General features: G+C 35.5%; 1 protein-coding gene across 1 annotated transcript in view; it reads left to right on the top strand.

The window, feature by feature from the left end:
- Positions 1 to 12,422, top strand: part of CUNH8orf34 (chromosome unknown C8orf34 homolog) — a 138,550-nt gene that overhangs the window by 93,130 nt on the left and 32,998 nt on the right. Inside the window, exon 8 of the mRNA XM_041464395.1 lies at positions 2,575 to 2,710. Coding sequence (XP_041320329.1) covers positions 2,575 to 2,710 — 136 coding nt within the window. The remainder of the gene's footprint in view (positions 1 to 2,574; positions 2,711 to 12,422) is intronic.

Genomic DNA, 12,422 nt, shown 5'->3' with positions numbered 1-12,422 from the left:
CTTCAGTAATGGTGGGATTGATCTGGAAGATGACATATAAACTTGCTTACCATCTCAAAAATTCCCATCCAAAGTTATGGGTATTACAAAGCAGCCAGCTTCTCAGAGCCCAGTTGCTTTAGTGAGAAAATGTTCAGTAACTGTACTGTAAATCTGAGGTATCCAGAAGAAACTGAAATTATTCTGTAGCAATGCAGAGGTGCGGTAATGAAATTAAATCAAATACTGCAGTTATTCTTTGGATTTGGTAGATGGCGTTACACTTCCCTGTTTACTTGTATTTTTAACAGCTTTTGTAGTTTGCCATGGACAAATACCATCCAGTATTGAATCAGATCAACTAAAAATCCTTGAGAAAAATAACAGTTGTATATGAGGTAGATTTTTGGTATTTTAAATCTGCGTTTTGTATGCACATTACTGCTGTTAATCTAACAGCATCTCACAATAAATCAATGCTGCATACTATTCTGCCTGCTTGTCCGTTGGCTTCTACTACATGCAGCTCTTGAATCCACATTTTTTGCACAAAGTTTCACTTAATTTTCTTTTGAGAGAAAAAGGCTGGTAGTTGACTAAAAAGGACAAAAAAGGTATGGGTTTGATATTCAAATATAAAAGGTATCATGGAGGCCAGCCTATATCACTGCTTTGTTGAAACACTTGGCAGCGGAGAACCAAAAGTTAATCAAGCAAAGAACAGTTGAAAACCTTATTTAAAGAAATCACATCTGCTTAGTAGGAGAAAAACCTGAGGCATATGCTTCAATTTCTTTTAAGCTGTAATTCATCCAGTGGTTTACATCTGTTAAAAAGTATGGAACTTTTCACACCTCTTTAAAGCACAATTAAACTGTATTTATTTTAATACATAATGTGTTCCAAATATGTAATACCTTTTCTGAAATGACTCATAGGTGGTTGATTTCATAGCTCTCTATCATATAACCTTCCAGGTCCTTTGAATTACTTTGTCTATTAACCATACATGAAATTTAAAGGAAAAGGTGTTGAAATGGTGTAAAATGATGCCAGAAACTTCACTACACTTGTCAGTTTATATCAAGGCAACAAATTGGCTGGGAGGGGTGGTGGTGGAGAGGAGAGTTTTCTTAAGCAGTAAAATAAAACATTACAGAGAAGAAAATGTAGTTCAAGGGCTTCAGCCACAAATTTTTCATGTGGGTTTAGCCTAGCTGTTATTGGCTGTTGCTTTTTAAAATCCATGTCTCCCCAAAAGAGTGTTGTTAACAGGACTTTATCCCAATAATCTGACCACATTGCCCTGAGTTTAAAGCACAGTGGTAAGAGTAGGGTCTGTGAACTGTAGAGGACAACCAGACCAACTACACATTTTGGGTAGAGATTTGGGGGGTTGTATCTCGTTCTTTTGTGTATGAAAAGCAACTTGGTTCTTCACTGTGTGTCTATAATGACTACTTGAATGTTTTAAATTCTAATGAATTCAATTAATTAGCCTCCTTTGATTTTAAAGTTCTCTGTGACTTTTCTTCATCTGATATTGGGATTTAAAATATTTTTGTACTTCCTGCTTAATTCAGATCCTTTAAGATTAGGTTTCTTTTGTAAACATAAATATATGAAAATACATGTGTATAGAATATCTGAAAGACATTTTAATCAGATGATGACATACTGTGTACCATAAATCACATGCATCAGTCAGTACATGGAATGAGTACTTGGTCAGTATATGGTCATTTAATAGAAGCTAGCCAGTGCTTTGCTTGTTAACATTTCAGCTAGAGTCTAATCAAGTTATAAACGACTGAAAATTGGGCTTTATAGATACATGAGGCATGGAGAACTTCTGTTAGCAAAAAATACTGTGTGTTTTGTGTTAGCAAAAAATATAGAGATTAATCTTGAAAGAATGGCCTGAGTGTAAACCAAGAGAATTCATTTACAGTCCAGCTGAGCTACTCTATTCCAGTGTCATCTTGGGAAAAAAAAAATCTCTGAGACCCTCTTCTGTCTCCTTTCAAAATGTGAATGATTTTACAGTCGTTGAAAATTCAGTTTTTATTGTGAGTTGCCCATATTACAGGAATATGGTAGATTTAAGTATGCACATTATGGTCCCTTTCAATGTGATATATATGTCCATTTCATATTTTGTGGGTTTAGCAGAATGCTTATTTTAGCAATATTTTTTCACTGCTAAGTGAATAGATTATGAAAAAAACACAGAGGAATAGCATACATTAAAAAAATTATTTTTGTCTTCAATATGTCCAGTGTCAAATAGAGCTATTGAACAGCATCTCTTGATGACAAGTTTTTTGAAATGAACCAGATAAATAAGGATTTTTACAATATGCAGCATGGTTTGATGTAGAAATGACACTGAATATTTTTTAAGGAACCCCTTATAAGATGGGATAGTATATAAAAATAAAAATGCTCTCAAATGTGTTTTCCTATTAGTATGCAAGTAATTGTCTTCTTCCCCATTTTTGAGCAGTTCCATTTTTTAGTGATTCTCCAGGTAAGGCTTCTTTATTGCTGCAAAATTTAATCATGTGTTCATCCCATTGTTCTGTCTTGTTGCAGAGGATCTTGATGATCTCAGAATGGAAGGAGTAACAAGTGTGGTGTCTTCTGGGAGCAAATTCAATCAAACTCGAAGTGCTCATACGGCTGAGCCTCAAGCAAAGGTCACATTGAATATATGTGCAAGATGTGCCAGGTAAAATCGAAACAAAACCAGATCATGCTAAGCAATACACTTTTTTCCTCCAGGTATTTTGCTGTGTTTTGTGCTTATGGACCAGGTGATGACCTCTTCTGTGCTAAAAAAAAAATAATTACTTAGCTACTGGCTACCCTATGACCTCTGGCATTTGAATTGTGCAGCTTATGTTTATGCTTGATATGTTGCATCGACAGTGAATCAAAGAACGTAGTTAAGTCTTAGGCCTTGCTTCACAGCTTGAAACTATTTTGAACCCTTCCGTCTCTGAATTTCATTAGTTACTTGAACTTCTGTGGTTTTTCGGGGGATGAATCAGGGAATTTAAGGGTTCAAATCCAATTTGAAAAGCACCTGTATAAATGGAGATTTAGTTGCACAGGTGCAGTTCAGGATTTCAAATAGTTGCTTCTTAGCACCTTATAATCTCATCCTGTTTTACCTCTGAGAAATAATTTAGTCAGGTTGAACCCTTTTTGGTTTTGACAGCTGGCAATAATTTTTACATTTACAGTATGAAGACCAAATAAACAGGTTAGTATTCCTGTAGCTTAGTCAACTCGAGAATGCAACACTAACAGAAACCCCTTAAATTTCCTGGATGAATTCTTCTATGTAGACAAAAGCTCATTTGGAGAAAGGATTTAAGCCTGTTTAAATGACAAAACTAGCCTTCTCACCCTTCTGTTAATGGTTCAGATTAACAAGAACAATATAGAGGCATGCCAATTTTATCTGCCTGCCCTTGCCAGTGGCTGCTCTATTGTGTAGTTTGAGAGCGGATTAGCCGCTTGTAAATAAAAAGCAACCTGTGGTGAAATTAAGTCAAAAGTTTGGCCATATGCCACCCTACTTTTTTCTACTTTTTCCCCCATTTTGCTCATAAATTACTACTTTTCTCAAGCTCTTATATAGACATACAAGACATGCTTCAAGACATTTTCTGATGCTCTGGAAGCACAACTACAGGCAGAACTGAATCATTCGTGCAATAGCATCTCTAGCAGGGTGGTGGAGCCTCGGGGAACTTCACCTCAGTACTGTCAGAGCAGCAGTGACTGGGTGACTGGATGGCCTTGTAATTCTAGAGAATTTTGCTTGTCAGCAGTGTGGTCTTATGCTTTAAGAAAAGAGCAAACATGCAAGTAATGGAATTCTTCCCAATTCATACACACAAATTGCTTATGTTGTAAAACGTTTCCAAACAACTATCTACATGAAAGCGTGGCACATTTTTTCACCTGGCATCTGTAGTCCATGGATTAAGAAGTAAAGATGCAAGGAATATAGAAACCTTAAGTTCTCAAAATTCTGAAGTTCTGAACTTACATAACATCTTTTATGGATTACTATGAAGGTTAATTAAATTTTGAATTCCCTTAAGTAGCTGCTAACAGCAGGTGCCTAAATACTATATATTCTCTCAATCCTGCACACCAGGGAACAAAGGGCTCAGATCTTGAGCCAAACCTAGCAACCTTGGCTATTGGTATTGTTCTTTGACTGCATGTAATAAATGATTCTGCCCTTTAAAATATGAGCTGTGAGAGAATGATCTCACAAAATCCCTTTTGTCACTTCACTTACCAGAGAATGCAAAACAATGCTTTATTTTGCCTGTGCACCTTCAATGATTTCCCTACCGTGTTTAAGGAAATAACTGGGTGATACCTTCATGACTGTGGTGATTCTTTTTACTCTTGTTGCAGTTTAGCATTTTCTTTAAACTTTGGAGGAATTTTAAAAATACACATTTAAAACATTCCCATCTCTTTAGGAGCAAGGGAAGTAAAAAGAGACAAACAGGTATTTCTGTTGTGTTCAGTAGTGAGGAAACTAGCATTTTTTTCTTCAAGGTGATAAAGTCTATCAATTCTTTTGGAGCATTCCTTCCTTCCTAGTGAGGACACCTTTTCTCTCTTCAAGAAAGTTATTAGTGCAATTAGCTCTCTTTAGTACCTTCGGGTTTAGCCTGGAGCCTTCTTGCAGCAGATGAAGTAGGGATTACAGACAGTTGCATGAAACAAGTGGCTTTGAAGACATGAAGACAGTTTTCTTTCCTGTTTGATTCCAAGAGCAATTAGACTGTCAGTTAGTCAATGATATAGCCATTGAAAATACCGTGCTATAAAATTAGAGTTTGACTATTTGGATCATCTCACTGAATCAGTTTCTCGGTGTTGGCCTTTGTTTCCGTTGTTGTGACAAAGGCTAATATTTAATATAAGGTCATAATACAAACCTATTAGAGTATTAATTTGTTTTAGAAATTCTGTTTTTATATTTTCATGTTCCATTTTCTTAGTTGTCTCGTGTGCTATACAGTGTATATATAAATACTGAATTATTTGATTGTAGACATGTTTGAATGCAGTTTAAAAAGAAGTTAATAAAAGCTGTTACGCAGGCTTTTGGTTACAATTAAACAGGTACCTTTCCTCTTAATGTTACTAATTTTTCACATGTACAAAGCGATTGGAAATTATTTGAGCTATTAATGGCAATGGTGTTGTATAGATAATAGGCCTTGTCAAGTCAGATTACCAGATTAGGTTTGCTGAAGGTATTTTGGCTGTCATTAGGAGAAACGCGACTTTTTACTTGAAATTTAATTGGCAGAGTTCCATATATTAGGAAACATGTGTCTTGGCTCATACAAAAAGTTAAATTTTACTCATACATTTGCATAATTGATTTCTTTCAATCTTGATGTATTTTTAAAAAAATGCTTTGCTTTCATTACGCTCTACTCAATTTACGTTCTGTGACACCTCCTTCAGATTTTCCCGCTTTCTTGGATATATTGGAGCTTTTCTGAGAGATGTTTTTTTTAAACAATTGAAGGAGTTTTTCAGTTCTAGCTTTAAGTAATTTGGCTTAATATTTTGTATCTCACCTGGAAAGGACAAATATTCTTATTGAAGTTCCACCCTATTTTTTCATTAAAATAGTGTGTAAGTTTTGGATGCTCTTGCTTCTAGGATTACATTTTCTTGCCATTAGCTCTCTGTCATTATTTGAAAATTAGAGTGAACAGATCTATGGCTATGTGTGCGTTACATTAGCCTGAGAAGAGTGCTGGTTTCATTTTGTATGCCTCATAAAACTACCTGCAGTAGGGTGCAGCTATATGTCTTATATTTCTGTGGTTTCTGGAGCTTCCTGCAAGGACAACAATGACTTGTGAGAAGAATGGATTAAACCAATGGCTTCCCTCCATGCTGAAATCCATACTTGTGATCAGACTTCATTTAGTGCAGTATAGCTCCTACCCTTTGTACCACAAAAAAGGAATGCCAAATGGAAGTGACTATAGTTAGAGATAAAAACCAATTTTTTTACAAGACAAACTAAATCCAGTTTATATTGTCGAGGAAACCTGCAATGATGTTGAGACACTGCCTTTGGGAAAATATTCTCTCTTGCCTGGAGTCTCTTAGACAAAAGTACAAACTTGTTTGAATGTCTTGCGAATCATAAGAAATGAGACTCAGAATTGACATTATTTGAACTAGAATAAAAGTCCCAAACTTGTAGCTTTTTTTAGAAACTGATATTTAACCCTCAATCATAATAATTTCACCAATCATCTTCAAATAATAAACAGGTAGATAGTTATCACAGATCAGGTCTGTAATTTTTTAAAAAGGTGAAGTTCTCCACCTGGACATGCAGGAAATAAAAATGGAAAATTCTTTCAAGATACCATACCAAATTGGTTTTTATAGCTTATGAATTAAAAAAACTAAAAAAATTCCCCCCAAACAACCAAGACCCAAAAAACCTTTGTAAAAAAGTCCCCAGAGGGAGATGAGAAATTAAAGCAAGGGTTAATTCTACTGGAGTATAAATTGGTTTGTAGTCTGGCATATAACAGTAAGAAACAGAGAGCTTACTGTTTTCTGTATAGATGTTTCACACACGATGAGCGAAATGCAGATGGATAACAGCTTTAAGAGGTTTTTCAAATGGGGAAGTAGCTACCCGAACAATGTTATTCCCATAGCTGCTCTTGGACTACAGGGCAAGTTAAGTAGCATATTAAGTCATCTAAATAAAGGGGTGACATCATTCACAAGGTGGAACAAAACAAGGTTTATAGATACAGAAAAAAGGCTACAAAAAAAACCCCAGCCTGTATTTGGAAGGTTTGCTTTTTTCTATTTAGCCTGAAAGATTAGGAAGGACACTTCTACTCAAATGGATCTCGATTTTGATTATTTGAGTAAAATGGTTATAATAATTCTTTCTTTGTCTAAGGGCACAGTTGGTCTGAGTGGCTTATAAAATAGACAGACTCATGCTGTAACATGTTTTTGTGAATCCCTTCTTACATACAGGAAAAACAAATGCATTTCACGTTTGGCCAATGAATTATAAGACATCTTCACACATTAGCAAAACTTGTATGGGTTAAATAGATATTTAAATGACAATTTGTAAAAGCCAAACACCACTTCCATATTTCTCATATGTATTGTGACTTGCACATTGAGCGTTTTGCAAGAATTTAATCAACCATAAGGTAAAAGATAATATTAATGCACTATTGAATGAATTACAGGGGGTTTTCTTTTTTCTTTTTTCTTTTTTTTAAGGACCACCCATTATCCTTGTATGCCCACTGCCATGCTCAAAAGTTAAATCTTGTTCTTGTGGAGTCTTGCCAATGCATTCCTGAAAGTAAGAAGCTTTTTGTTTTTAATAGCGCAAGGGCTGCATTCATTCTTTTTAACATCAATAGATTACAAAAAAGGGGTTGCATGTGATTAAAAAAGAAATGGGATTATAGAAAACATACTGTGCCACAAGCTTGAAGGCTTCTGAACAAGAATGTTGGGAAGGAGCACCAGTCGCATACAAATGTAGGTTTGAGATGCAGTGTTTTAGTTAATATTTTAAGATTAGCTAAAGCAAAAGGACAGTGTAGTGAGGCCTTTTAACATATTGGAGGGATCAAAAATATAGATACAAACAAACAAAACACATCTATACATTAGAAAAGAAAACGGAGCTTTCCTTACTCTCATCCTTAGGATGTGAAGTACAGTTCAAGTGTAGTAACTTGTGTCCTTGAGCTGTTAATGTAGAATAAATGAGGTACTGTGTGCATGCTGCCATTATAGATATTTTTGGAAAACTTGGTTTGAAGAAAGTACTGAAAAATTCTCATGCCAGTTTGCCTTTCCTGTGAAACCTTACCCTGCTCATCATCTGTGACTTTTACACCTTTAAGATGTCTTGTCCTTCAAACAGTCTTCAAATTAGCTTGTTTATTTACCATTAACCTTTTCTTTAACAATTTGGATTTTTTATAGTTTGGTTTTCTACACTATAGTCTCCACTACATCCATCCATGCCTGGGATGTAATCATATAAACTATGTGGTGCTAACTGAAATTTAGAATCACATATTAGTTCTCTGCAATATGTCAATGGAATTTGAGTAGATGTTCATGACATGGAGCCCTAGGAACCAACCAGGAACCTACAGGGGAGGAGACAAAAGAAATGAAGGAGCCAGCTATAATTTGACATAATTTCAGATTAATGGTGGAAACTGTGGAACTGTTGTTTGAATTGGCCATCATATATCTCTAGAAAAGAACAGGAATTATTTGGTTGGCTGGGGAATTCTATGGTATTAATCTAGCTTAAACTGTTTTATAATCTTAGAGTTTGGATGGAAGTGCTTTGTATCAGTACCACAAAGCTCTGGCAATACTAATGAGACTTGAGGTCATAAAGAAGCATTTGGTGGAAAACTTGATAATGAGCTGTGAAGAAAATAGTCTGAAGCTTGACAAGTGAATCTGCTTTAACTATCAAAAGCAGAAAAGCTGATGACTGTCAAGAGGGAAGAAATTGCTGTTAAAAAGCAATTTTACTGTATGCACTGCCCCAGACAACACTCCTGAAACTTCAAACAAAGAGAAAAGTTAATGAAATCAATTACTTCTATGAGGAAGATCATAAATACTGATTAAAGACTACATTTAAAAAACAGACAATGGTGATGGGCTCCTGGAAGATTTTCCTCAAGAAAAGAAATGAAGCCTACTGAGCTTCCTCTATTTCCACTCTGCACAAGATCCCTTCCTTATTATTTATGACCAGTCTGCTCTCAGTGTCATTGTGTTCCCTGAACAGAAACCATTGGTAAGACTGACTTGTGTTTTGAAATGAGATGGGTTCTCCTACCCTGCCCAGGCATGTAATCCCAAAATAACTCTAGAACTGGGGATGGAAAGGTGTCAGGGAACAGATACTGCACCATACAACATTGGGATAGAGGCTGATCAGGTAGGGTGAAAAAGGGTCAACATCCAGCATCCTCTATAGATGCCATAGGTCCTGGCAGAAGAAAGGATGTAACTTTTGCTACTGGTGCATTTTTTTGGCATTTGGTTTAGGTTTATGTTCTGTCAAATTAGACTAAGCTATCACAGTAGATGCTTCTCTGTTTTTAGCAGACAGCTGCTGTTCAAGTCAGACTGTAAGATTTCTTTCCTAAACTGAGCATTCTGGCATCATTCACCTGAGAGGGAGTAACAGCATGAAAATGCATGCAGGACTAAATTACATTGAAACTCCATGGACTGTTTTCCCCTTATCCTGACCATATGTAGCAGTGTGTGCTGCCTGGGTGACATAATAAACGGCTATGTCTGCATTGAATTCTAGCAGGAAAAGTTCTGCATGTGCAAATATTCCTTAGCTGCTACATGAATTGTTAAAACTGCTCTGTGAAGGAAATCTGCAGATGCTAACTTAAAGGTGGTTCTGGTATGTTTACATGAGCTATAATCATCCCTTTAACTTCAGTGTTAAGAGGTGATGGAATTAGAACAAAACCTGATCACAGTGAATATAAAATTAGAAAATAAGTCCGTGTTTTTCTTTATAGTCTCTAATATTATTAATCAATAATACACAGATGTGTCAGAAAGAATAACTTCTCACGTGCTCCATATAATCTCTTATTGACTCTGTACACTGTGATGCAATACTGGAGAAAGGGCACAGGTATGTGTGTGGTTTGGTACAAGTATTTGCATAAAGAATAGTCTTTGTATGTCTGCCCAGTAGTGGTAAGGCCGGCTTAGTGACTCAGTTTATGGCAGAAATTTCTGCTTTGTTAATTTTCCTGAAACCTGAGAACAAATTACTTCAAAGTACCAAGGGGGAAAAGTGTTTCCAAACTGAGGTGGTTGGTACAGAATGAGTGTTGGCGGGAAAATTCTGTTATTAGAGTTCATGTACAGACTTTGAGGAAGTTTATGTCAAATCTAAAGCAAAAGTTTTGATTACATAGACGTATTTTTTTCTTTTCTGTCATGCATTTAATATTATCTTTCTGACTGTGTACTATTTCTAAGTAAGGCTATTATTATAGGGCAGAAAGTACTAAACATTCCAGATGACTCATCTCACTATTTTACATTCTTTTGTGCTTTATCTATTTTTTCGTAACCTTAGTTTTATTGGACCTCTTGTTTAAAAGAGCTGAATTTTCCTCATGTTTGTTTGTGCCAGCTTCACAGATTTTGCCCTAAACAAAATGTTTTATTTGCATATTTTCCCTTTTAATAGTGGCAAACAAGTAAATTAAACTCCATATGGTACTGCTTTACAACTTTTAAAAATCTCCTTTCACTTTGGAAAATTGAAAATAAACCCCATATTTTTCCTTTGGCTAGTTAAAACTTCTTATAAAGTAGAAAAATGAAAATAATTATGGGAAAAGAAAAAACTGTGGCAAAAAAAAATTTAAAAAGTAAATATTCACTTTCCTTTTTCAATGAGTTGCATTTGGGCAATGGTTAATTTGCCCAGTTTTGATGCATAAATAGCCAAAATAGTATATTCATTGTCTTTTGATTTTGTAAGTGCTAAGTACAGCAAAAATAAATCACTTTATCTTTCCTTCCCTGGAATGGTGTACCACTTTGGTATCTTGTGCTTTCAAAACAAAAGAAAAGCACTGAAGAAGAAAATAATTCAGAAAATGTTTTTACTGGCACTCATGGTTATCAAAGACCATAAATAATTTCTTTAAGATTTGGTAGGCTGGCTTGCTAAGATTAAGAGTAACACACTGGCTTGCCTTTTCTTTCACTGTCTCATGTTTCTTTAGAACATCTTACTGTGTGCAAAATAGAAAATGTGTGATTTCAAATTATTTTTTGAGTTCATGGATCTAAGTTTGACCTCTGAAATGCACAAGATAGTATCATTTTTAAGCCTAAACCTCAATTAGTTTTTGGAAAGCTCCCAATGAATTGTGTTTTGGAAGAATGGCCAAAGTCTCTCTATTTTCAAAATCGTAACAGTGCCTTGGGAATGCAACAATATAAGACAGGAGATTTACATGAAATGCTTAGACAGAGATCCTAGAAAGAGCAGACTACTTTCCTCCCTCTTTTTTTTTAATGTTTTTCCCACTTGGTAAATTCACCAAGCAATAATTTCAGTCCTATCACAAGTTCCACAAAGTACTGTGATAATAAAAATATCATCTGTTGTCAAAAATTATAATAAGCTGTGAAGAGACCAGTGTTTTCAGATGATGTATTTCCCTCTATGTTAGATTTAACAGCTGTTTTATTTCTTTAGAGTATGCACATGTGAGGTAGACATGTTTCTTTCAACTTAAATAGCTGTCAGTCGGCATAAAAGTAATGGAAGTGTTCCATTTGTTTGAAGAAAGATAAGTATTTACATGTTACTGAAAATAGACTTAGACTTGAAACATGAGCACTAAGTACATATGTATGTGAGTTACGTCTTACGCACACGCCTTATCATGATAAATCTGGTTTTGGTAACATGGCAGTGCACCAAGTTTATCTGGAGATAGCCCTACTGTGACTTATCTGACAGGGTATTAATATGTGGTTTTGGTTATGCAGGAAGAATGCAGCATAAGATGCTGCGAATTAGTGACATGTCACTAGACTATCTTTTGTAAGAACTATTGTTCAACAGTACCTGGGTTGTTTTTTTTAATTTCAGGTTGGTTGTTAAAGAGAGAACTGGTTTGAGCAGGTTGGTGCACTTGCAAACATTTAAAACTGCTGTGGAGGAATTCTAAGAAAAGTAGATTTTAGGCCTTTTGAATGTCCTGGTCTAGATTTGTAAAAATGAAGGAAGTAAGAGCCTATTTGAATATGAAATTAATACTATTTTGCTGGTCCTGAAAATTATTCTACTCTCTCTCGGTTTAATGGAGGGCAACATCTGCTTCATTCTGTCCTTCATTTGCAGATCTTGTCAAGACACGTCTTTCTCTTCTCCCGTACAAAACCCATTTAACCCCCTCAATAATTTAAAAAGACAAGTGCTTTACCAAGTTTTTTCTCCCTTCTTTTCCTTTGCTGTCTTTGATGTGTGCTTTGCAAGTTAATTCTCTGTGGCAATGTTTTGAGATTCTTTCTGGTTTTTGTGCAACGATGTGATGTATATTAGCCACAGAAGTTTCTTCTGGACGAAAAAGATACAGGGAGGAAGCCAGGAGATCATGAGCTTGAGGAAGCTTGTCGGTCATAATTTGAGGCTCTGGATAGCAGTTTAATATAGCTCTTAAAGACACAAATGCACACTCGCACACAAAACTCTTTCACAAGTCCTGGAAAAAATGGTTCACAGGAGAAGAAAGAGTGTTAAGTCTGAAAAGACTGACAAAGACTGTAATTTTTCTCCTGTGAGA

This window comes from Pyrgilauda ruficollis, unplaced genomic scaffold, assembly GCF_017590135.1.
Source record: "Pyrgilauda ruficollis isolate IOZ18807 unplaced genomic scaffold, ASM1759013v1 scaffold18, whole genome shotgun sequence".
Classification (NCBI taxonomy): Eukaryota; Metazoa; Chordata; class Aves; order Passeriformes; family Passeridae; genus Pyrgilauda; species Pyrgilauda ruficollis.
This window is presented reverse-complemented; position numbering and strand designations above follow the sequence as displayed.